Consider the following 27,608-nt stretch of genomic DNA (forward strand, 5'->3'; position numbering starts at 1 on the left):
ATTCAGACCCCCAAATTACGACATGAAATTTTAAATCGGAGCACATTGAGGTCTTTGAGGATGACGTACTTATTTCTGTATTGTACTCCCTGAGACTGTATTCTACTTATTGGCGATGTAGTTCTTAAAGTTTATGTAATTATACATTAAATTAATCTTACTCAAGTCACGGACAACCTTGCATCATACATGCAGGGGTCGCGCTGGGCTTCGCCAATGTCGCAATTTGCGATTTTTTTTTAAGTGGCGACAAAATTCGTTTTGTATATTGCGATTGACAGGAAATGGTTCTCACGTGTTATTGATTAAATATCCTTCACTTCATCACAGGTAAGTTCCGTCCGATAACACGTGTCGGTTGAGTGCCGAGGTATGTTTTGTACTGGTCAACATCGATGATTGGTTCAGTGATCCCAACCATGACAATAACTTATAATTATCAATTACCATGATTTGATTACATAGCAATTATATGTAATGAGGTGATTAACAGCTACTGTATTGTTTTACTTGTATTTTATTTCTCATGTTAGTGATTATTATTTCAATAAAACTGAGAACCACGTCGGCCTTTTTTAAGCCCAAACGTATACGCAAGTGGAACTCTGATTTTAGGGAAACTTCAAAGATAATTCAAATACATTTGAAGCTCAAATCAAGGCATTTAATGATTTCTTAATAATAAGGGAGAACTTCACATATTTCATGAACCCCTACTTGCGAACACGTAAAAAAAAGTAGCTCGTCATGGGGAAGCGACAATTAGATTTTTCGACGCCAACTAAGTCGAAAGTGCAGAAGTGGTTTCAGCCCTGCCAATACAACCGGTAGTCAACCAACCACACCAACTACACCTACTACATCTGTCAATTCTGTTAGTGAAATTCCTAAGACTCCTAGTAACCGTAAATTCATGGACACTTGGAAATTTGGTCGTCCGTGGTTACGCTATGACCACAAGTTAAAAGTAATGTTCTGTGACTTGTGTATTAATGCTCAAGTGGTAAATTCTTTCACAACTGGATGTAATGTTTTGAAAAAAGAAAGTGTGGTGAAGCACGAGTCCAGAAAAGGTAAGACAATCTGGTTTTCTAAATGTTGTCAGTTCCGAAATTACGGTGTTATTAGTTGCAGTCAATTCAAAGACTTGGGAAATTATATTCTATGTTTTCATGATCAAGTTGGATACCTTTTATGTTTTGACAATATTTCAAGGTATATTTATAATAGATACATAATATTATATTGTCTTTTTGTGTAATTATTTTTTTTTTCTGAGTAATAACCTTTCTGTAAAAGGAAATTGATAAGAGCAAATGTTTCTTTTTATTTTATAAGGTGAAAACAGTCACATCTTTGCTCTGACCGTTACAAAGGAAACCAAGAACATGGACACCGCAAAGAAAGCAGCATTATCTAAAAGCAAGAATGCTATCATTGGTGCCATGACCAAAACTTTGCAGCCAGACACGACTTGGCAAATGCCATAGTTCCACAACTACATCAACTCTGTATTACTCAGGTATTTTCGTAATATGATTAAAATTAGGTTTTTTTTTTTTTAAAAAGGTCTAGCTTGTATTATGATATAATTTTGATGGTAGTTTACCCTAGACACATATACAATGAAAATTAATTACACCGTATGTAATTAGTAAGCCGTTTGTACAACTTGGGTAACATATCAAACCAAAATAAAATGTTGAAATTATTTTTTTATTGAACAGTAAATAAAAAGATATGAAATACATGTATTTTTTAATATAATCATTGTCAATATCCATTAGGAATGTAATTGTTTTATAGGGTGCTGCTCAACTGAAAGATCTGCAAGTAGACAACCATACATCATATTCACATCACAACAGCTCCAAGGAGTTTCAGCAGTCAATGGCAGAAGTAGTGGTAGATAAGTTGGTAAGTCAGGTTAAGGACTCAGGTGTGTTCAGTGTCATGTTAGATGAGAGTACAGATGTCTCTGTACATCAGAATTTAGTGGTCTATATCAGGTATTTGGCTAGTGTAGCTGGTAGGGTACAGCCCATTACTAGTTTTCTTGGTATTAGGCAATTGTCCACTGCAAATGCAGACTCCATATTCTCAGTGCTTCTTGATATGTTCAAGTCTTATGATTTACCCCTTGATAAGTTGGTAGGTGTCCACAGATGGTGCTTCAGTCATGGTAGGTTGTAAGAGTGGTGTTGTTACTAGGTTAAAGGAGGTCACTACTGGTTTGTTGGCAACCCATTGTATTGCTCACAGGTTGGCTCTTGGTACAGGTAATGCTGCAGACAAGATTAGGTACTTGGTAAAGTTTCAGGATGTCCTGAACAGTATGTACAAGTATTTTGCTTACTCACCTTGTAACATGTCTAGACTGGAAGGTATCCAATCAGTTTTAAAGTCTTCCCAAACTCGTCTGCAGCAAGTCTTCCACACCAGGTGGTTAAGTTTTGAAGGTAGCGTGCAGGCAGTAGTTGACAATTATCCTGCCCTGGTCAGTGCATTTTTGGAGGACAACTCTGCCAAGTCTCTTGCCATGCATAAGCCTATCACCACTTACAAGTTTCTGTACACAGCACACTACCTGGCCGATGTTCTTAGGCATTTGGCTACTCTTTGTAAAGCATATCAGAGGTCTGATATTGACTTTGCTGAGGTGAACCCCCTCCTCCTTTCTACTGTTGAGGTTTTGGAAGGTCTAAAGTCTGGTTCTGGTTGTAATGTTTCTAGGTTTCTTGCCCAAGTCCCTGATACACCAGTATTTGATTCAGTTGGTATGTGCACATTTGAGTATAAGGGTCACACTATCAGAGACAGTGCCCAACAGAGGTCAGAGGCATCTTCAGCTTGTTCTCAGTTTGTTAGTTATGTCATTGACAATCTCAGGTCTAGGTTCACAGAGGAGGGGGATGCCTCAGTGTTAAGAGCCCTTACCCAGTTCTTTGACCCTTCTCTCTATACCCAGTCTACTTGTACTATTCTTTCAGAGGTTTCCACTGTAGTGTCAGAGTATCTATCTTCTTGTGGCTTAGGTTCTGAGTCTGAGGTGGTTGCTGATTTAGTAAGTTTTCAGGCATTTGCTAAGGTTCAGGTCAGTAGGAGTCTCAATGTGTATACAGGTGTTAAGGACTTGGTTCAGTTGGCATTCAGGTCAAAGTCAACCTACCCTGCTGTTGCCATTGCTGCTGAAAGACTCCTTGTTTCACCTATCAGCACAGTAGACTGTGAAAGAGGTTTCTCTAAGATGAATATCATAAAGACAGACCTTAGAAATAAACTTTCTATGACATCTCTTCAGAACCTCATTAGACTCAGCTTGCACAGAGAAGACTTAAACTTTGATGCAGCATTTAGCAAGTGGGCATCAGCAAAGAGTCGAAGAATTCTCAAGTGAAAAGAACATTAATATGATATGTGTTAAAACTCATGTGTATATATGTTGCATAGTATTTATTATAATCATTTCATATTATGGTGCTGATATATGTTATAATGTTCTGCCTAAATATTATACTATGTTGTTTTGAAATAAAATAGATTTATTTTATTGTAATAAATTATATAATTGAAAACTTTTGTTTTTATTGACACTTAACATACATGTAAAATAGGTATCATACAACCAAAGAAACATATTCTATGGTGTACATAATGATAATAGTAACATGAACATCCACTGTAAGACAGGTCAGGTTTTTTTTCTGACACTTAAGTTAGCTCTGCTCTCTGAAAATTGGCGACAAAAATTGGCAGCTGGCGATTTTTCTGGCGACAGAATTTTTGGAGCCAGAGCAGCCCCTGTACATGTACAAAAATGTATACTGTATAGTACATTGTACTTTATAAGCGGATTTATTATTAGTGTTACATGTGTATAAAACTGAAATTTCTCTCAAACTTATTTTAGCTAGGAAAATTTTGACCACTTACAAGAGTAATATTCTTTGAAAAGGTTTGGATACAGATTACAATACATTTGTTTTGAATGACCACTTTGAACTTTCCTGTTCCTGTTGTAAAGGGAGAGCATGATTTGACTCACAAAATTATACTCCGCCACTGAGGATCAAACCCTAGACAGCTCAGTGACTAGCCAGCGACAAAGCGATACGGCTAAAGAATTAATCCTTTAGCCAAGTCAATTAACTGGCTATTTAAATCTCACTATTTACATGTACTACAACGCAGGTGGGCAGTCGTGTGACACTGTATTACTGAATATTTATGCTATACTTTGTTGATGGTTCTAAAAATTACTTAAAATTGCATTTTAAATAAACATCTCTCTAAAATTTGAATCTTTCAAATCTGATGACTGCATCACAATGTTTTCATTGTCTAATTTGCCATTATTTTGTTACCTAGACAATTTTCAGTTGTCTATACTTTGACCAAAAACATGTCATCTTTAGAAGGTCATTGTTCCTTCTATATGTTTGTTTATTTTCAGTCTTTTATCATTCCAATCTGGTTTTATAGATCAACGGCAAAACTATATTTACATGTAAGTATGTAAATAGAAGGACAATTTCGGAGACATCAAAATCCAAGTACATGGCCAATACATGAAAACTATCAAAAATGATCTACATACAAAATGTAGACAATAGAATAAAATACAGAACAAATATAAGATATTGTTTCTTTTATTGACAGAAGAAAGTAACCAACTTTAATGGATGCTGACAGGCTCCTTCAAGGCCTTGGTAACTATGGACGATTCCAGATTTTGATTTTCTTGTGTCTGTCATTTATTTACATGAGGGGATCATGGCATGTTCTCGCTGGCATATATCTGGGTGGAGAGCCTTCATACTCTTGTAGTAAGATCTCGGATAACCAAAGTCTTCCTGTTAGTTATGGGTTGTGTGAGATTACAAGAAGTTTAAATGGTAAAAATGTCACAGAACCATGCCCTTATGGATGGGAATATGGTGACGAGTTTGAAGAAACAATTGTTACTCAGGTTTGATAATCCTTTGTGTATAGTTAACTAATCAATTACAGAAAAATTGTACATGTAGCTATATAAATGTACATGTACATCATACAAATGTGATACCATGATTCTTGTTAGATGTTAAAAAAATGTAGATTATTTACATATGTTCATGAATAGTAATGAAATGATGACTAACAAAAAGTAACAGTACACTAAATTTCTTTGGTGACATGGCTATATCTCACAGGTCACATTGAGTAGGGATTTGGTGTCATAGTCGACTTAAAAGTTCCTCCAATTTAGAAAAAGGGCCAAAATGCCCTTTAAATTCAACATGTAGACTTCATTTAATTACAACTTTTTAAATGGCCATTTTTACTCTTGATTATGATAAATGTATCATACATGTGTATATCACATTTTGACCGGAGAAAGTCAAAGAGTGATCTGTAGGATTTATTTCACTTAAGGTTTATTGAAAGGAGAAGGGGTGATAAAGGCTTTCAATGGTCTAAAATACATGTAGGACTGAAAATTAATCATAAAGTGTTGAAAAGTTTAATTGTGGATTATGAGACTTGGTTCCATGACAAATGAGAAAACATAAAACTTCTGATACATGTAGTTCTTGCATTAGAATTCAGATACATGTATTCTTGTCAATTTTGTACTTTTGTCACTGTATGGTCATGTTTTGGTCATGGAAATGGTGTCCATACCCTAGAAACAACTACATATTTAGTGAATACATTCATTATTACATAGATTATCATATGTGAAAATATGAAGTTTTTTCTTGGGTGTGGACAAAGTTTTCTGGAAGTAAACTTTTCAACAACAAAAAACTACATGTACAAAATTTACAGTTCTCAGCAGTTTTCAACCCATGTCAACTTTGACAGGATGTATAATGGTATACTGCTGTCCATCCATCACTAACACTTTGTACAATAAGTCGAGAACACTTTAAGCCATTTAAATAAAACTATGGTTGAAGTATTAAATGTGCTAAGCAGGTTCCATTTAATACAATTATCAGTTAAAATTTCCAATCTATCATCAATATTTTATGACCAATAAACAGAAAGTGAAGAGGAGTGATTTTAACTACATGTATTAACTTGGCGGGGAAATTCAATTTGATAAGGAAAATCTCAATATGTTGATCAAGGTAATTAGTTTGAAATAAGTTCCACTTGAGTATAATTACACTGAAGGATAATTTTCTGTTGAAATACTTTTGAATGTGATTGCAAATTAACTTTCAGACAGGTTTTAAATGAGAAAGAAGAAACAGAATAAAATTTGTAAATGTGTTTGAAGTTGGATACTGTCAAGTACAGTTTTTACTTCAGAAATCAGCAATTGATATTCAGTTTATACAATTTAGGAAAAGCAGTCCTAAATAATATGAGAAGTGCAAATTTATGATAATAGTTTTTATTTTATTCATGCTACTATTTTCTCAAGAATCAAACACCCCTAGTGCTAAAAGCACTTTGATTGACTTTTTGCATGCAAAAAAAAAACGGTGTGGTTTTTCTGTTTTCAGGTTCTGATTTAAAAATGCTTCTAGTAAATACCACCAAACTTAGAGATATTCTTTGTATCTCTGGTCATAGGATCCCTTTTGTTTTCACATTTTGATTTTTGGCACTTTTTGATAAAAAATAGGGATGGTTTTACCATTTTCACACTATAACTGAAAAGTATTTTCAGCAAATGCCACAGAACTTTAAAATATTCTTTGTATCCATAATCATAGACTCCCTTTCATTTTCTGTAAAATTTCCATTTCACATTTTTGATACTTGGCACTTTTCATAAAAAATGGATTGGTTTTTCTGCTTTCACACACTAACTGAAAAACTCTTTTTGCAGATGGCATGAAATTTTAGGATATTCTTTGTATCAATGGTAATTGGCTCCCTTTGGTTTTTATAAAATTTCCATTTCACATTTTCGATTTTTGGCCTTTTTTCATGAAAAAGAGGGATAATTTTTCCATTTTCACACTATGATTGAAAAGTGTTTTCAGCAAATGCCACAAAACTTTAAAATATTCTTTGTATCCATAATCATAGGCTCCCTTTCATTTTCTATAAAATTTCCATTTCACATTTTGGATATTTCATAAAAAAGTGGGGTTGTTTTTCTGTTTTTACACACTTGAATTGAAAAACGCTTTCAGCAAATACCATGAAACATTAGAGATATTCTTTGTTATCATGGTCATAGGCTCCCTCTTTCATTTGATTTTACGTTGTAGATTTTTTGCACTTTTTCATAATAAATTATAAAATAATACTAAGAATTGACCAGTGCGAGATATTTGCTACCACTATATGTTGATCAATAATCTATAAATTTATATAAAAGTAGTGAAAAGATTTTGAAGTGCCAAGTATTAATGGCTTTGTAGTCCAGCAAATATTGTCCCAAAATGAACAATGTAGGGACTTATAAATTTACGATGTTTGGTATTTCAACTGACGGGTTTACCTTGCTGCTTTTTATTGTTAAATGACATGTAATAATGTCAAAAAACATTCTTTTTCCTTATATTTATATTTTTACCATGTTTTGAACAATTTTTATGTTATAACAACAAAGTTGATATTTTTAGGCAATATTTATAGCATAATGCTCGTGCATTTTTATTAGACAGGGAACATTTTGTAATTTCCTGCTATATCTTTAATACTTTTTTCTATTTTTCAGTGGGATCTGGTATGTGATAAAGATTACTTAAAAGAACTATCGACAACTATTTACATGGTGGGAAATACAATTGGTGCTACTTTCCTGACTCCTCTTGGTGATAAATTTGGGAGAAAGAAGACCATTTTAACATTACTATGCATACAAGCTGCTGTGGGGATTGCTGTCTCATTTTCCAATAGTTATATACTGTTTACTATTCTAAGGTTCATTGTTGGGATGTTAAATATGGTAATTATTAAACAGATACTCCTAGTTTAAGGAGGTAGACCTAAGGTAAGGGACACAACCTTTACAAATCATTGAAAGTTTGTATTCAGCATTTTACTTGAATCTCATGTAAGCATCAAAGTAACTTGGAGTGATTTCATTCAGTTTCTAATGAAAACTTTATAAGCTTTGGTGAAATTGAATATGATACAAACATATCACTGATTTCAAGAGTTATGTCCCTTACTATAGGTCAACCTCCGTAATGCCACAAAACTTGAAAAACCACCCAACTCTGAGAATTTCTTTACTATACAGTGGAACTCGAAGTCGAAGGGACCATGCAAAAATGGTCGAGTTATCCGAGGTCGAGGATAAACCGGAAATACTAGTAGTTTGGTCCATGATTGTTTCTGTATTTACATCATTTGTTGTGCTTGTACATGTACATGTACTTCACTTTACATGGTACTTCGTAATGTCATGCGTTTCATATTGGAAGATATTTTTTTGTTTGTTGTATATCATGTTTGAAATACTGAATGGCATCGAGTGTTTTAGTGAAATTTCCTTTTTATTTTTTCTATATTAAAAACGTTATAGTTCAAAACATGCTGCTATTTTTGATTCACAATTAGGAGTATCATCAAACCATGTGCTCTACAATATTATGATAAAATTTCAAATTCACTAGCAAAATGAATGTAGTTGTTGAAATAGTATTACAGAGCATAACCTAGGCGGCGAAATGGAGATTTAAGTCGCCAAGAATTTTTAAAACTACTTAAAAGTTGCCAGCTCGTGTTCTTTAATGAAAAGTGAAGTCGCTGTGAAATTTGACCAAAGAGAAATAACTTTATTTATTATTTATTATATATTGTGATGTCATGTTTTATCTCACCCAAATCTCACATGGCTGAAAATAGACATATTAATTCTTGTCTCCTTGATATTCACAGTGTATCATGGCATGATGTATTTGATGTCTTTGATTCTTATACAATTTACATGTACCTGTGCATTTATTTAAGGAAGACTTCATGACTTAAAAAGGATTCTTACCTTTTATAGGATCATAAAAAAATTTCAGTTGTATAAGGTATGTAAGTCTCCTTCTGGTTTCATTTTCTTTACTGGAATTTCTGATGTAGAACGTATTGAAAACTGAAGACCGATCTGTATTTTATTGTTTACTTCCGGGTACTTGAAACGCTGTATAACAATGCAAAATCTTCTAGTTTATGTTTTTTCTTACTACATTTATCATGTAGAAGTAGTTATTTGTCATTTTTATCGGTATTTTTTACACAGAAAGTTTTTTGCTCTTAACACTGAACTCAACACTCTCTAAATGACAAATCTCTATGCTTTTGAATGGTAGACTAGGACCCATTCTCGTAAAATCATGGGGTCACATGACGAGACTAATATACCCTATAATGATATCATGCTGTTGTCTTACAGTTTCTTATAAAATTTCTTTTCTTTTTCAGCCAATAGCTTTAACAACATATGTGATGGTGACAGAATTATTTCCATCCAAATTCCGTTCTATTCCATCTGTTGCTGTGAATTGTTCGTTCAGTATTGGTATTATTGTATTAGCAGTGTTTGGCTATTTCATCAGGGATTGGGCAACACTTCAGCTGGTCATATCTATACCAAATTTTATTACACTATTGTTCTACTGGTAAGTGTGCTAACATTTAACTTTATATACAAATTTTGATTTTGGGGTAAAATTATAGCTGCCATGAATAAGTTGAAGTTTAAAATAAAAAGTATGCATTTTTAATAGAAATGAAAAACTTTTTTATAAAATGTCCTCATCTCAAACATTCCCTCAAGAAAAGATATACCCCAAACTAATGAACCCTTATTTGACAAATAGTCAAATCTGTATATTATGATCACTTTAAGGATAAAGAAAAAAATTGATGAGTCTTATAACCTTACATGTGTATCTGGGGAAAGGTATATTGACCTTTTAAGATCATTTGGTATGACATTACCTTTAATGTGGAGTTAGTCAATTAAGGTCTTTCCCTACACGAGAAAGACCTTATTGTTTTTCTAATGTCTTCTTTTTCTTTTAACATTTCCAACATTAACTTTAACATTCATTTTTCAAGATATCAAATTTAGACCATCAACAGAGCTCATTTAGGACTTTTACAGGATGACCCCATGAAGAATTTCATCATCTATTGTAGAAGTTATCCCCCCTTTACTGATCATACTTGGTAAACATGTAGATATCATCATCTTCTATTAGAAAATGAACCTGCTAAGGATTTTATCATTATCTTTACGAGTTATATCCCTGAAAAAAAACAAATTCTTTCAATAGCTCATATCTTGAAAACCGTAATAGATAGAATCAATCTGAGAACTGTTTCATGTACAAAAGCAGACGACCTAATGAGTGAAAATAAGCATGTATTTTATTATCATACCATACAGGAGTTATATCAAAAGTTATGACAATTTAAATGTTTCACATAATCCAGGTTGTGACCTTGACATAAGTGTATGACCTTGACCTTGTAAGTATTTTCAAAGACAAGTGATCCTTAGGTGCATGGTGTTAGTTTCATGTCTCTACGACTTCTGGTCCTTGGATCTCCATATTTTAATTATTCATTTTGCCCAAACATGCTCTGGAATTGCCCTCCTGTTTTGTCATTTTGTTGCAGAAACACAAATGATCATTACACAGAATGAAAGATAGCTCAAGTACATTTGTTTAACACCATATCAAGGACCAATATTAAAAAAAACTAATGACACTACATCATCTTAAAATTTTTAATATTTTCCAATTGTTTTTTATATTTCATCAATACCTATTTATAAATTTGATATTGCATCATTTTTTCAACTTCGTGGAAGGGGGTCATGTGATATATCATTTTGAAGGTCTAAATGAGCACATTTCAAAAATCAGTTTTAACCTCGATATCTCATACATGTTTGAAGAGTAGGATCATTGAGTGCAAAAATTTAAAGTTCTTAGAGGGAAAGATTGTCACTTATCAAAAGAAAAAAATTAGTTGGGTGAGGTCAATGAGTGCAAAAACTAAAGTATTATACACTGTTAGGTTGTTGTATATCAAATAAAAGCACATAATGTGTACATCACTAATACCAATTTAATTGTAGGGAAAAAGAACCCATTTGGGGTTAATAAGTGCAAAATGCTAAAGTTCACAGAAAGTAGGGTTGATGTATATCAAAAGAAAGGTCATCAAGTTTACATTACAAAAATCATGATGAAAACCTTCCACAGTTGCATTTGACAAGGTCATCAAGTGGAAAAAAACCGAACTGTTGTAGAAAGTTAGCATGTTAAGTAATAAACCAAATGTCTTAATATGTATATTACAAAGAGAAAGTTTTCAAGGGAAAGATCTTTCAATTGTTTAACAAACAGTTTACACACTAGTTTTAATATCAACTTTACATTGAGACACACAGAGAAGGTACAAAAAAACTTAATTACAAAAAATAAAACTTGTAATACATTGAAATATAATGAGCATATGAAAACAAATCACAACTTATGTAGCACTCCAGCTAAGAATCAAGCAAAATGTGATTCATGGGTAAAAAGCCTACATATTTTTATTTTTTATATTTTGTTTGAATTGCCATAGTAAACAGAAATTAACATTCAGTTTTTCATATAACCCATGTTCATAAGAGATAAAAATTATATAGAATGCATAATGTTTCAAAATAAAGAAAGATAACTCTGTAAATGACACTCCAATACAATAGAATCTCCTGGATTTTCAATGTTGATTATCTCCTAAGAGCAGGTAGATTTGAATGAATAATTACATATTTCATGGTATAGACCCATAAAATAACTTAATTACAAAAATAAAAAGATGTAGTCTTTTTGGGGGTGTATCACATTTTTCAGATTTTTCCTGATTCTTACAAAGACAGCTACTTAAGTAGCAGTCTTTATAAAAATCAGACAGGAGGTGATTCATGCATGTCAGAAACCCACCGAATTCAGTTTAATTTCATATTCAGAATCAGTTACAGACCACATAACCAGTGATAGTTTTTCATTTGGGTGTTGCACTTTTGAGATAAAATTTATATAGATTGTACATGAAATTGGCACTCAGAAAGATTTATCTTTCTTAATTTGGTTCCATTTAGTTGATTTCAGTGAGAGATGAATGTATGATTTTCTAAAATGTGCAGATCTGAATTGAGAAATGATTATGATTATGTGAAAGTATAACATATGTAGACTGAAAAAGCATCGTTTGTTTGGTGGGTTTATCTTCACCATGAATCATTTCTCTATAAGCAGTGTCTGAATTTTATGTTGACTGGTACTTAATATTTTTTTCATTTCAGGTGTATACCAGAATCTATTCCTTGGTTGATTTCTAAAAGAAAATTTGAAGAGACCAGAAAAGTTGCCAAGATAGCATCAAAGATAAACAATATTCAATTTCCAAAGCATCTACTTGAAGAAATTTGTGCTGAAAATAGGAATGAAGAATCTACATCTGACCAAGCCATAAAAAGCAGCCAAATGTTGATGGATGTGGAAGCTGAGAGAAAATATTCGTTCCTTGATCTATTTCGAACACCAGTGATTAGAAGATATACTCTTATAACATTTTATTTATGGTAAGTGACATGGGTATGCCTTTAAATACCTGTATATATAAAATCCTAACACTGCTTTTGGTAGATGTGTTTCATTGTGTAGAAAAAATCCACTAAAAAAAATCAACATACATTCACCTCCCACTAAAGTCAACCAAATCAAGAAAGATAACTTTGTTTAGTTTTTATAGCTAAAGTGCAACAACAGAAGGAAGAAAATGGATGGATAATGTGATCTGTAACTTTTCCTGAATTATAAATAAAGACTATGGGTTTTTGACATGCATGAAAAACCACCTGCTTGATTTTTATAAACACTGCAGCTTAAAAAGTTATTAGGTAAAAGAATATTGGTGTATCAAAATCCTTGTTGTCAGTGTGAATTTTTCAAATATATTTAGCTCATTTTACTTTGATAAATGTGAAAGTAAAATCAAATCATGGTCTTAGGAGTGATTTAAGTAGTACATGTATATGTGGCATTTGAAACATAATCGAGTGACTAAGGATCTTAGGATATACATTGTAGCTTTTCATTGTGGGCATATTTCATGGCCTGTTATGGAATAGAACTTCAAAATCTCACACCTGTTAAATGAGATCTAAAATTCTCACTTTGAAGGAGGATTTTGCAACTAAAATTGGCAACTATATTTTCTGTCAATCTTTGTATTGTACAATTCTCTGAACACAGAAGCCTTAATTGTACAATTGATAGGTCAGTAAAGAATATACTTACTTGAATTAATCCACTTCATCCCATAGGGGAAATAGGACAACAGACACTTCCTTAAAAACTATTTAAAAAAATATATAAATATGAGATGAGTAGGAGGTACATGTACATGTATGCATGAACACAATAGTTTCAGCACTGTTTTCTTCCCTTTAACTGTGTAGAATGATTTCTCATTTGGTATTTACCAGTACCAGAAACAGATCCTAGGGCGGACATGCTGGATGTACATCTCCCCTAAAGCTTTGAAAGATTTTTTGGCATGAAATCATGATTTTTCACCAATTCTTTATCCCAAAAGTTTTGTTTCAAAGGAAAGCTTGACAGGCTTTGGTGAAATTGAGTATGATACAAACATATGACTGATTTAAAGAATTATGTCCTTTACCCTAGGTCTACCTCCTTAATACATTGAGTGTAGAAAGTTTTTCCCAATTACAACTACATGAATGTTGAATTTGAAGAGATTTGTATTGGAAAGGAATATCTTAGGCACACCATTTCATTTAAATCTCTTGTTGATTATAGAAACTTAATTTATTTGCATATCATAATGCTTAAAAATGTAAAAATGATTATGAAATATACTTAGCTTATGGACCCTTTCGTGGAAAATGCAATGAGCATGTATGAGATATGCATGTACTGCTGTGGGGTAGGTTATCAGGAAGAACAAAATAATTTTCCTCTCGTAGAATATTTAGCATGGTCATCTACAGCCCCATAGTTAATACAACTGGTCCTATTGCAATTTTTCAAAAAAAAATTCTTGTGGTGTAATAATAAGCTTTATGTGGAAACAAACTTCAGTTGTGTTACAAATGATTTTTTGGTTTTTATAGGTTTGCCAATAGTCTCAGCTACTTTGGTATATTGTTTTCCACCCCATCATTACATGGAAATCAGTACCTAAACTTAGGAATAAGTGGTGCTGTGGAAATTCCCGCTCAAATCGTCTGTGTTATTGCCATCAATCTGTAAGTATATTGCTAATGATAGACAATTTATAAAATGTTCTAGTATTTACATATGATTTTTATATGCTTGTCTTTCTTGACAGGATGTATTACGATAAACTCAGTGGTGGATCCAGGAGGGGATGCAGGGGGTGGCACTCCTCATTTTTATGGGAAAATTTGTTATTTTCATATGTAGAATTGACCAAAAAAATGGTAAATAATGTCCTAACACCCCCACTTTTTCTGAGGAACCCCCGGCTGGCACCCCTGTTTTCAAAGTGTATGGATCTGCCCCTGATACTCATTTCTGTCTATTATACTTCACACAGTAACTAAAAATAATAATAAGCTAAGACCAACATTATTCTCAAGCCTTTAATAATTCTCTAAAAGTTTGTACCCTATTGATTTTTGTGAATCTCCTATTTTTCATTTTTGAGTTATGGGTTGTTATTCATGTTAGTCTTGAAAATAAAAGCATTGATGGGTCACACATTTTATGATAGATAATACATTGCTTCACAGTATTTTTATTGTTTTATTTGTAACAGGGCAGGGAGAAGGAAACCACTGATTATTTTCCTATTTCTGTGTGGTATTATGAACATTGTAACAATATTTATACCAACACATACAGGTAGGTACTATTGTAATACAGAGTTAGAAATAGTAGCATGCCCGCCAGCCCAAGACAAGCTATTTTTTTGGCAGGGCTGGCTAATTTTAGCAAAAATTTATATAGACATATAGTAAATATATAGTAAATATATTGAAAATTGTATTCAGGACTGGCTGGAATTTGAGTGAGTTTCCTACCTGCCTAATGTATAGAATTTCATGCTAAGATTTATGACATGCAGACGTATGGGAATCCTCCAAGTAGAACCTGGATAATCAGAAATAAATGTCCTCTAATACAGGTTTAGTTCAAATTCTGACTGAAACACAATGAAAGTTTTAGAGCTGTAATGTTCATTTTCTTAACGCAATTAATTATTGTAGGAAAAGTTGAAAAGTGAACTTAAATATGTTCGATTTATATGGCTAAGAAAACTACTGTTGAAAGGAATTACATATTTTTGGTTTTTAACTAAAAAGCATAACATTAAGTTCTGATTAATTATCACTCATTAAAATATCTGTACATAATCCTGAGAAAATTTTCCTTCTTAAGGAGGTAGACCTAGGGTAAGGAACATAACTCAGAAATCAGTGATATGTTTGTATTATATTCAATTTCACCAAAGCCTCTCAAGCTTTCGTTTGAAGCAGAATAAAATTAATCCAAGTTAATTAGATGCTTACATAAGATTGATGTAAAATGCTGACTACAAACGTTCCAATGATTTTTAAGAGTTGTGTCCCTTTCCCTAGGTCTACCTCCTTAATATCATTTTTCAATTTTATATATGTTGTATACATTTCAAAATCATGAATATTCATTAGCTGCTGGGGATGTGATCCAGATATTATTCTTAAGCATACTAGTATATGGACTGATTTCATTTCACTAGCCAGTATAAATGACACAATTATCATAAAAGTATCAATTAGTAGACCGTGGACATGTGTTAGATTATACAGGACTTTATATTATGCAGGTGTCTCATTAGACAGGGTCTATTTTATCTTCATTTTAATTTTTACGAAACAGAAATATCGTATGGTATTGATATCGTTCATGGAATAGGTTTTTTTGGTGACATATTCAACCAGTAATTCAAAATTGCCGTATGAAAGTCACAAAATTAAAATCAAATGTTGCAAATCCAATTAAATTAATTTTTATACAGTATTTTAGTAAGTTCTAAAATTAGAATTGCACATAAACTTTTTGGCCCTATTTTTAATTTTATCCAATTGATGATTTGTATAGATTTTACCAAATCCTACAACATGAGTATAGCATCAAGAGGTTGGAATTCTGTTCCTCCAATTAACATGGCACCAAATCAGAAATAAACCAAAATCTTAAGTGTGAAATTTGCATGGCATTTTTATTATCACTATTTTTTAGGTAAACCTGTGACACGAACATTTAAATATAAATTGAACATGATAATACAATTTGAAGTAGTTGGGAATTTATTTATGCACAAAAGTTAATTAGTTGCAGAGACTGTATGAACATTTCCTGGTTTAGTTATTCAGTGAATAAATCTTTTGTACTCTAGGTCCAGGAGCTAAAAAAAATTTTGTATTTGCAGCTGATGGTACTAGTCTGACACCTGTGATAATAACAGCAGCCATGTTGGGAAAGTTTGGGATAACTGGTTCTTACTCTGTGACCTATCTCTATGGGAGTGAAATATTTCCTACTTCTATAAGGTTAGTACCAGTCCATTTTGAATGTTTGACTAACAAGGAGTAATCTGCACTGTAGCTGATAATGTTGTCCATCTGTTGTTCTGTTCAAACCCTTTTTAGCTCACTTGGACTGTGGGCTTTTGCCATCACTTGGTGTCTGTCATTGTAGTTTGTGGTCCATCATTAACTTTTCTTCAAAAATCTTATCTTCTGAGACCACTGAACAGAATTTGATAAAACTTAATGACACTTATCCTTGGCATGTCTTCTCCCTAAATTGTATCCGTTATGGTCCCTCGCCAAAATACATGGCTACTGTTACTGAAAATAGAACACCATATATTTTTGTTTATATCTCAAACACCATGATAGGTAGAAGAAATCTAAGACTTCTATGGCTCTTTGGCTCCAAGAGAACTATCTAGATAATCTGTTTACTGATTTTGGAGTTATTGCTCTTTTTTGGCAGTTTTTCCCAGTTACCGGTATTTAGAAAATAAGAGCAGGTTGATGATTAATGTTTATTGATAAAATATTCAGTATTTTAATGTCTATTTTTGGTGCAAATTTAAGACAAATCTGTTGAACCTTCTTTGTTTGTTTTGTTTGTTTGTTGGGGTTTAACGTCCGAGCAGCAATATTTCAGCTATATTCAGACGATGAACATGAAATTGATGATAAAATGAACATGAAATGGTGATTAAATGAAAAAGGGATGGTACACAAGGACAATGGGGTCGACAAATTTAGATTGCCACTGGAAATGGGGAGAGGTGGGTAGGGTCAGGCAATTTAGCCTCCTGTGGCGGAGCCCTATGGTTCCTTCTCTGGGAGAATATCACAGTAGGGTTCTTTAACGTGCGAGGAACGTGGCATCTTTCCCAACACGATGCACCACTATGGTTGGCGGTCAGGTTTTCCGTATTATAGCCTGACAACCCCAGCTTGCAACACGCCAGGGGTACCCCATTCCACCACCTGGGGCACACATCCAAGTTGCTCTGTGGGCAGAGCGCTTTAGCCCCCGGCTAGGGTTCTGAGCATTATTTAGTCGCCTTTTACGACAAGCTTAGTGCTGCTGCAGGCCTATTCTTTTAACATCCAGACCTGCACGAGGCGTTGAACCTTCTTGGTGTTATAGCCCAGTGTCATTTTTGACAATTTAATCACTATTTGTCTATTATATAGAAAATGAAAGCAGATTGATAATGATTGTAAATAGATAAAGTGTTCAATATTTCAATATCTATTTTGGTACAAATTTCAGAAAAGTCTAATGACACTTCTTGGAATTATGCTTTTGCCTTTAATTAACAAAAACAGTAGCAGATTAATGATTAATGTTAATTTAAAAAAAAATATATATGTAAAAGTTTGTAAAGATCTATGGTTAGTGCAGATTTGGGAAAAATCTGTTGATGGCATTTTTTAATGATTTTTGCACTGTTATCATGTTATTCAGTCAACATAAATACAATGACATTTAATTTGTAAAGCAAAAATGTTCAATATCATCACTCAGTGCAAATCTGGTCAGAGGTTTTTGACCATTTTTAGTTTTTGCATGTATTCACCTTTTTAAAGCTAATAAAACATTCCAGATAAGTGATTTACGTTTTTAAGAGCCTCTTGTTTAATATACTTTAAGAATTAACAAAACTGAAGGGACAACCAATAAAAATTCCATTGACAAAATAATGCAGTGAAGACCAAGAGTATGAAGGGGAAATAATCCATGGACAAAATCCATTGGGAGTACAAAAAGGTCAACTGATAAAGAACAAGTCATACAAATAAGGAGTACTAAATAGTACTCACAAAAAGCAAAAGACAACAAAAAAAATTCACACATCACACATCACAAACCCCACTTACAACCTGCAAAAATAAAACGATAAATATACCTGCAAATACAAGAATTATATTTGATAGACTTCATTTTACCACAAAAATTATCACATTTATATTAACAATTTGATAAGTTTAATGGTTTTTTTTTTTTTACCAAATATGCATTTCTGTAAAAATGGAATATATGTTACATTCAGGATAACGAAATATCTGGAAAAAATAATATCCCAGTCGACAATTTCCTTGTTTAATTGTTAACCATTAAAAATCTTGACAGTAAAATAAGCACCTACAGTATCCCACTTTGTTCACCCATCAGGTGGCAAAAATTTTTACATTGATATTTTTTTGCAATACTCCTATATACTATGACGAAACAAAATACAACGCGTATGCTCTATAAAAAGCAAAACATGATTAAAAGAATTGTGATGATGTGGAAAGACAATCAAAAGGAGTCGAAGTATAAAACTTGACCTTGAACACTCGAAAACCAATGAGCAACCGTTTTACTATATAATAGTTACCCAAGCAATGATTTTGGTTTTATTGATCTAGACATATCAATATAGATTTACGGTGAGTATATTATACTATTTTAGAAAAAAATATGTAAGATTCATTGCTGTATTTGCTGTATTTTGTATTTTAGAGCACATGCCTTGGGACTAGCTTCATTGTGTGAAAATATTGGTGGAATTATAGCACCTTTTATAGTATATGCGGTAGGTAGTGTTCTATAATAACTGGTTTCAAAAACTCATTATGGTTCTATAAATACAGAAATCATACTGAATTGCAATTTTATACATCCATCTGTGTAGACGGAACGTATTATGATATACTGGTGGTGTTGGTACATCTATGTGTCTGTTGTTAGCACTGAGCACAATAACTGTACAAGATTTGGAGCAATTTCTGGAAACTGTTAATGCTGACAAGTGTGTTCTGTTCTGGAAAGGTTTTAGAAACATTTTATAGCAGCTATCATATTAAATTTGTGTCTATTTATGTGTAGTTTTATTAGTAATTTGTCTAGGTAAAAATACCATTTAATCCTTTTTTTTAAAGGCAAGAAATGACATTTTATCATAATTTTTTTTTCAGGAAAAAACCAAAGCAGAACTCCCTCTAGTCATTTTTGGAGTATTGACAATTGTTGGTGGTATCCTTATTTTCTTTTTGCCAGAGACTCACAAACGTCCTCTACCAAATACAATCAAGGAAGTTGAAAAAATGACAAAAAAGTTTGTTGATCATACCACAGAAGATTTGTCACCAAAGACACAAGCAGGACAGGTTTTAGAAAGCACATGTTTATGATGTCAGCTTTAATATTAGTTTGATGTGTTATGAATTTTGATTGTGTTTTTTTTAGCTCCCCTGGCCGAAGGCCATATGAGCTATTGCCATCACTTGGTGTCCGTCGTCGTCGTCTGTTGTTGCTGTTAATAATTTTTCAAAACTCTTCTCCTCTGACACTACTTAACCAATTGGACCCAAACTTTGTATGAATGTTTCTTGGGGTATCCTGCATAGAAATTTTGAAGGGATCTTTGATCCGTCGAAAACATGGCTGCTGTTACTATAATTACAACATATGGGTCAGTCAGAAGTTTTTCTTATATATCTCCATAAGGTTAGGTTTAGCCAAATTCTAAATAAAAGTGTTCAACAAGATGAGATCTATCTTTGGTCAAATTTTCATTTTGATCTGTGAAGCCATGTTGGAGTTATCCCCCTTTTTTGATGTTTTTTTGCTATTTTTAATATTTTTTCTTTCAAAAATCTTCTCCTCTGAGGCTACTTGACCGATTGGAACCAAACTTGGTATGAATGTTTCTTTGGTTATCCTGCATAGAACTGGGGATTTTTGATCCGTCCAAAAACATGGCCACTATTACTAAAAATAGAACAAAGGGGTCAGACAGTAATTTTTCGCACATAACTCCAAAACTTAGCCAAATTTGGACGTGGTTAAAGTGTTAAGCATAATGAGATCTATCTTTGGTCAAATTTTTATTTTAATTTGTGAAGCTATGTTATTGTCTTTTTTCAATGTTTTATTTGCTATTTTTGATGTCATTTCTTTTAAAAATCTTCTCATCTGACACTACTTGACCAATTGGAACCTGGTATGAATGTTCCCTGGGGTATCCTGCAAAGAACTGATGTGGGGATTTTTGATGCTTTGAAAAACATGGCCTTAGTTATTCAAAATTGAACAAAGAGCTCAGTCAGAAGTCTTTCTCATATATCTACAAAATGGTTAGGTTTAACCAAATTCTTTCAATTGCTGAATTGACCCAATTTTTAAGGCCTTCAAAAGTCATAGGGATCAAAGTTGTCAGGCAACTCCTTTTAAGTGATATTGCCCTTGAAAGAGCAAAAATGATTTTTTTTTTTTTTTAAGTTTTCAGCCAATATCTTGAAAACTATAATAGATAGAAAGAAACTTTCAATCGCTGAAATGATCCTTATGATAGGTCCTACCAAATTTTTCTTGGGTCAAAATTGTTGGACAACTCAATGTTTAATATATTGCCTTGAAAGACAAACTTTAACCAGGTGAGTGATTCAGGCTCCTGGGGCCTCTTGTTTTTCTCTAAAGTCTATCAAATAGATATGTAAACATGACACTCCTACAAACTTAGTTCAAAAGGAGTATCTTTTCAAGACCTTTGTATAAGTGCCAAAACCTTGAAATAAAGTTAAATCTGAGAATATTCTATGCTTTATGGAAATTCTTATTTAATATGTTGGATTGTATGAGGCTCAAATAGATATGAATATTCTCAGATGTATTATTGTATACAAATATCTGTTTGTCCATAGTAAACATGTCACACTGCATCTTAAATTTGCCATGCTCAATATACATTTTGTGCTTACTTGTCACAGTTGTTTGTAGTAATGGTTTTATGGCCTGTTTACTTTTTTGGAGAAAATTTAATTTTAAGATTTTGATGAGTTATGGGACTTAATTGAAAAAAGGGGGAGGTTGGGATATTACTTGTAGTGTCATATCTTGAAAACTCCTGGTCTGATTTACAGTCAACTTTATAAGTTTGCTGGTTATGATTGATTAAAATTCAGAACACTTTTTTTTCGAAATTTGATTTATTTCTAGACTTATCAAATGTTTAAAGTGGGATTTTTCACACAAAAAGGGGCGTAGCTGAGGCCAAATTGAAGTGTAGGCAAAATTACGGCAGGGGGTCTGGGCTGTTGGTAGGGGGTCCAGGGGACAAAATTGGCAAAATTAAGTGCAGGCAAAAGCTTTTTTGCCTAACGGCAGCTACGCGCCTGCAAAACACCATAACTTGAGAGGACCTTTTTTCTTCAAATTTTAGATAGCTATGAGGATAGCAAATAAGTACTTTTGATGAAAATTCATTTTTTGATTCCTGAATTATGACAAATATCAGTTTCTCTAAGTGTGGGGACCTAACCTCATTTCTTCTGGAGATACCATATTACCCTTTTGTATCTACATACCTGGTATCATTTAAAAAAAAAATCTTGTCATCAACTTTGATGGCAATGAACGTGTTGTTCTTATTTGTGAAATTAAAGGTTAAAAGAAAGAAAACTTCTTCATAGGATTTCATTGACAAATAGCCTGATAAAATTTAACTTTGAAATGCTTAAGTTTGTTAAATGTAAGTGATTTTTAGTGAGTGATTTTTTTTACCATTGTTTTCAACAGTAAAAAAGAAACTCTGTTGAAAGTTGGGTTGACAGAAGTGTCTGGATGTCAGTTTGTCAATTATACTATATTGTTCAGTTAAAAAAATCTGATTTTGAATTTGTTATTGTGAGGTTAGCTTTGTGTTTTAACCAAACAGAAAGTTTTGATATTTATAAAACTGCTGCTTTGTGAATGATCACAGAATTCACATTTACATGTATACTCTTAGAATTACAAAGTTTTACATTTACATGTAGAATTATATTGTTTTACACTTCAACGTGTAGAATTACAATTAAATTTTCTTAGAAATGTTTTTTTCCATTATATTTTATTTCCAATGTAGTGTTCATGATAACATCCCAGTGTTATTAATATTAAATTCTCGTATATTATTTATTTATATTTGTAAAGCAGTGTGCCGTGGTATTTTTTTTTTATAAGAATTCAGCATTCTGTACTGGTATATAATGACCAGAGTATAGTGTCATCACATATCAATTACAATCATTAGAAAAAAGACACAATTTCATTTATTGTTGATATTAAGGCTATTATGTAGTTCCTGAATGCACAGATTATAACAGTGTTTATTTTTTAATTTCGTATTTTTGTAGAAGTTGGATTCTGATGGCCTTATTAATTATGTTTCTATTTTTTACAAATTATATTGTTTAATTTGTATTCTGACCTCTATGTGTGTGACAGATATTAACCACTTGTATTCAATTGTATATCAATCCATGAAGTTCAATAATTTATTTATTGTTAAATTATTCAGTTTGGTTAATTGTGCATTAGCTTGGAATATGGTTTTATGATTGCAAATCATGCTGTCTCTCAGTTGATGAAATACTCTTAACATATTAACTTTCAGGGTTGGTTATTTTCACAGATTCTGTCAAGTGAAGATATTTACAGGTATTAATTTTCATGGTCTCTAAAAATTTATTAGTGTAATATAGTGTCAGAAATCAATTTCCCAGGTACTTTTTTGCAGTTTTCTGTCCACTGCAAAAATAAGAAAAATTAGTACACCACGAAAATTAATTTGTAATGCTATAACAGCAGTCTTGTTATAGCATTACCTGTTATCAGTTGTATACACCTATATCTTTCTATTGCTTCCCATTATTTTTTTTTTTTTTTTTTTTTATGATTTTGGTTTATGATTTTAATTCTTCATAGCAAGATATACAAATGTTTTATTGTATGGGGAGTGTAATATTGGTATGCAAATAATTTTAGGATTTCTAAATTTGGCAGGTGCTTAGTGATTCACTAAGTATTTAAATCCAAAGCAAATATTTTGGGAATTTACTGTGTTGCTTTCAGACAGATCATTAAAATATGTCAACATTAGCACCCTGTGAACATTTCTTGCTGTACAATATTTATTTTGTCAATGGTGTTGGTTCACTAAGAATTCCACCATAATAACCAACATTTTTTATTTCATGGTTTACTAAGCTATCACAAATATGGTTTCTAATCAAGCTTCCCCTCAAAATCTAATGGTTTTTCCCTTTATTGGATTTGGTACACTTACAGTTAAGGACAAATCAAATATAGTTTTGAAAAATGTGTTCACATAATAATATGCAAGCTACAAAACAGTCTGACGTTCGAAATTCACTCTAGAAGCTGCAGCCAGCCCTCTAAGAAAATACAAGAATCTTGCAAACTCGGGGAAAAAGGGAATGATTTTACGCGACGTTATCTGATTGTCATATAATGTTTTATTTGAAAAGTGTCTGAGAATTTTTAAAGGCCTGTCTGCAGTATTTAGTAAGAGATGGAACAAACGTCTGCTGATGTGTGGATCTTGAATGATATGTTGAAAGGAAATGTGAAGGAAGTGTTATGTCAACTTATCAATACATGTGTTGTATGTAGCAGATTTCTTTGTAAGACATTTTTTGCAGAAATTACACAGATTGAGTTTTAAAACAACCCATCTTTTTATGTATTTTATATGATATTCAGTGGTATGATATTCAGTGGTATGATATTTTTATCAATAATGTGTATACTCCAGAAGCATTAAGAACAAGATAAGGTGTTTTTTTTTTATACTCTGTGGTGGGTGTAAAATTTGGCGATTGTGAGGCAAAAGTATATGAAAAATTTTATGGTTACTGTAAATTTTGGTTGAAATTAATATTGTGGTCTTCATACAGGCAGCTAAAATACGCTCAAATTACCCACCACAAAGTGTCACATCCAATTGCAATTTATAGACATCCACAATTAACACTAGCGCTTGCTAGAAAAAAAAATGCATATCAATATTTTGTTTATCATATGTTTACTACTACAAGTTTTTAACCACTATGACTACACATATGAGCATCACACAGTCATCCGAATTATGCTATTAGATTTATTTATACACACTATGCTTATGATGTGAGGTCAGTCATTCATTAGGATGTTTTTGGCTGTTATGTACAGAATACCTGCCATTCAATTAAATGTTTAGGCTGTTATGTACAGAATACCTGCCATTCAATTAAATGTTTAGGCTGTTATGTACAGAATAATGTTATTATTTAAGATGAGACATTATTACAGTGTGCCCATTAATGCAAGATGTGATGTTCTGTCAACTGGCAATGTTACAGTTGTTTTGGCAAAAAGTTGTCATTTAAAACTTTTTAGTATCATGGCAATAGCCGAAGATTGAAAAAATCAGGTAGTAAGAATACTGGAGATACGATAAAGTTATAGACAAATGTAGAATTTTCATATATTGCATCCGTTAACAAGGATTGCTCGAGGGTTCATATGGGTCAAGAGTTTGTTTTGGGGAGATAAGTTTATCATGTATCTCAACATATATTTGTCTAAATATTGTATAATCATTTAACTGTGTGTTATTTATTTTGCTGGGCTGATATTGATTTCACCATGCTGGGCTGTCATGGACTGAGGTTCAGTCAGTACAACAAATGCAGAAAAAACATAATGCTAGGTTGTTATGGGTGCCTGTTGGATGTTGATGATATGTTGGAATCACCTTTTTCCGGTCTATCCATCCTAATTTTGTCGCATTTATCTGGACTCCCAATTAATGGGTTGAATAAAAAAAAAAAACAGGCCGGGAATATGTTAGGGATTTTGGTAGCTGTTTTATATCAATGTCCTGTACGATTGGGAGAAACATGATCATGTATACAACTTTCATGCTACTCCTGTATTGCATAAGCAGAAATGTCTAAATCCCAATAATAGACCATGCAATGTAATTCAAAACTATTTAGTCAGTTTTGATGTTATGAACCACATACTTAATTCTTGAAAGACTTTTTTGTAGTCTGTTTTTGATATGAAAACTAGGTAAAAGTTATAAAAAATGGAGGGTGTATAGGAACCTGCAGATGACAAATCTGTATATAATAGTATGCTCAATTTTATTAAATGATCAGTACTATTAACCAGTTGTGTAAAATATGATTAAAATTGTCCATTCAATATTACCCTGGTATAACTGGACCAATACTGAAATACAGAAACAGGCTCAATATTGATATGCTATTTAATAAGTATAATCTATTTCTGGTTTTCCACAAAATAATATGTCTATGAAATATGTGCAAAAGTTACAAAAAATTAGGAATGTATAGGAACCTGCGGATGACAAATCTGTACATAATAGGATGCTCAATTTGATTGAATAATCAGTTTTATTAACCAGTTGTGTAAAATATGATTTTTAAAAATTTAAAAATTATGTTACAATTTGTACTGATGAAAATGTTGTCTATAAATATTGGCAGACAAACATTGAATCATGACAAAAAGACCACCACTAAACAAAATTTCTTATTTTACACAACTGGCTAATAAAAATGCCATAAAATGGGTATTTTCATATTGGTCCTGTACAACTGTCCTTGGACATAATACAGAACCAATATAAAAACCCATTCTACAACTTTATACTATTGTATGGGGCATTATATCTGTGTGAAAGATTCTGAATGGTTATAATATTTATTCATTTATCTGTGTGAAATGATTTATTGTGGTTTTGATGTTATTGAGGGTTTATTTTTGTAATAAAATTATTAAGGTTTTTGTTTTTAATTTTGCCTATATTATTCATGCTTTTTTTAAAAATCATACTTGATAATCTATGGGAAATTAAGGAAATTTACAATTAAAATAAAAAATTAAAACGTATGTAACATATAGAATCTGAAGACCAACACAGGAGATTTAAGATACTGGCCATGAAAGATCCAAGCAGGAGGTGGCACATGCCAAATTTTGTTTTCAAAATATTTTTATCTATTTGAGATCGCAAACTTGAATATTCTAAAAAAATGAATATCGTTTTGCAATTCACAGAAATGGTAAGATTGAAATCAATTCCTTAAAAGCACTACAATATCAAAGATAAAGGGAAATAACTCTCGGATCTGTTTGATTTGTCAGGGTACTTTGAACATACAATCTGAGTCGTCCACTTTTGATACAGAAAAATCCATGTTCTTCCTGATATCATAATGTGTTATACATTACATTGCAACAAAAGATAAGGTGGGATAAAATTTATCTTGAGTGGCCCATATCATAGAATATGCCGGGTTTCTACATGGAAAGTCTCTTAAGTAGCAGGTTATATGAGGATATGGTGAAATGCAACAAATGTGCCATTGTGTAACCTGTATAAAAAAAGTAAGTACTTTCAGAAATCACCAAAAGGTCTGCAAGTGTAAACATACCTTTAGTAATTTAAGCTCTGAAAGACCCAGACAACAAAAGTAATAAAGTCCTCAGTAACAGATCAATAACACTTCTTTAAATGAACTAAAAAGTCAAATAACAAGGCGAAGACATGAATGACCAACATCTACTGACTGGACAGGTACATGTCTGCGGTGAGGTTTAACTAGTTTTGTAAGGCTTTATCCATTCCCTTTTAGTGTAAGGTTAAAAAATGAACTGAAACATCAAACAAACCATATAATTTACTCAGTAATGCATACAGTTCTCTTCATGGGATAACGGTACCCCAACATACAAATTACTCATGTAGCTCAATGTGGCTCATTTACTTTTGTTACTTTGTATGTATTATTTTGGTTATTTTATGTTCTTTGTTGTGTATGTCTGTTTTCCATGTCTGGTCTGTCCTTGGATTACATTCTTTTGATTTCCACTAGAATCTTGGTTCTCTTAATAACTCTCTAATACAACAAATATACAAAATGAGATATCCAATTAAAGAATGATTTCAGTTACTGAAAGCTAGCTCAGCACATATTAAAGAATGACAATATTAATACTATCATAATTACCAGCAGATGTTTCCTACAAAACCCATTATCATTGAAAAATGTGGTGTATGAAGACTAAAAAAAACATCACTTGTTTTTTTTTTGTTTTTTATTTTGTTTTGTTTTGTTTTGTTTTTTTTTTTTTTGTGCACAATGAATCACCTCTATCATTGACTATGTCTGAATATCATATGGTTTGGTATTAAATTAAGATAGCAACTAAGCTCCTTTTTGAATGCAAGAGAAAAAAACCTGTTTGTAAAGG

At 32.3% G+C, this 27,608-nt stretch overlaps 2 protein-coding genes across 4 annotated transcripts; both read left to right on the plus strand.

Annotated features, from left to right (window-relative positions):
• Positions 1–26,136, plus strand: LOC148621263 (organic cation transporter protein-like). Of its 2 annotated transcripts, none has more exons than XM_088575421.1 (10): positions 1–135; positions 4,660–4,969; positions 7,667–7,897; positions 9,370–9,566; positions 12,257–12,535; positions 14,093–14,227; positions 14,761–14,846; positions 16,417–16,537; positions 19,020–19,092; positions 19,475–26,136. In XM_088575421.1, the coding sequence occupies exons 2-10, from the start codon at positions 4,679–4,681 to the stop codon at positions 19,688–19,690; spliced, it is 1,629 nt and encodes a 542-aa protein (XP_088431547.1). In that variant the 5' UTR covers positions 1–135; positions 4,660–4,678; the 3' UTR covers positions 19,691–26,136. The 2 variants fall into 2 exon arrangements, with proteins under 2 accessions (XP_088431547.1, XP_088431548.1); XM_088575422.1 differs by having other exon boundaries at positions 129–330.
• On the plus strand, positions 5–3,575 carry LOC148621264 (zinc finger protein 862-like). 2 transcript variants are annotated; one of them, XM_088575424.1, is made up of 3 exons: positions 5–135; positions 1,339–1,522; positions 1,807–3,575. In XM_088575424.1, exon 3 carries the CDS (start codon positions 2,180–2,182, stop codon positions 3,395–3,397), a length of 1,218 nt encoding a protein of 405 aa, XP_088431550.1. In that variant the 5' UTR covers positions 5–135; positions 1,339–1,522; positions 1,807–2,179; the 3' UTR covers positions 3,398–3,575. The 2 variants fall into 2 exon arrangements, with proteins under 2 accessions (XP_088431550.1, XP_088431549.1); XM_088575423.1 differs by lacking the exon at positions 5–135 and adding an exon at positions 937–1,073.
• Positions 26,137–27,608: the final 1,472 nt, after the last annotated feature.

Source organism: Perna viridis, chromosome 3, assembly GCF_037379345.1.
Source record: "Perna viridis isolate PV_CMFRI_1.1 ecotype Kerala chromosome 3, ASM3737934v1, whole genome shotgun sequence".
NCBI classification, from domain to species: domain Eukaryota; kingdom Metazoa; phylum Mollusca; class Bivalvia; order Mytilida; family Mytilidae; genus Perna; species Perna viridis.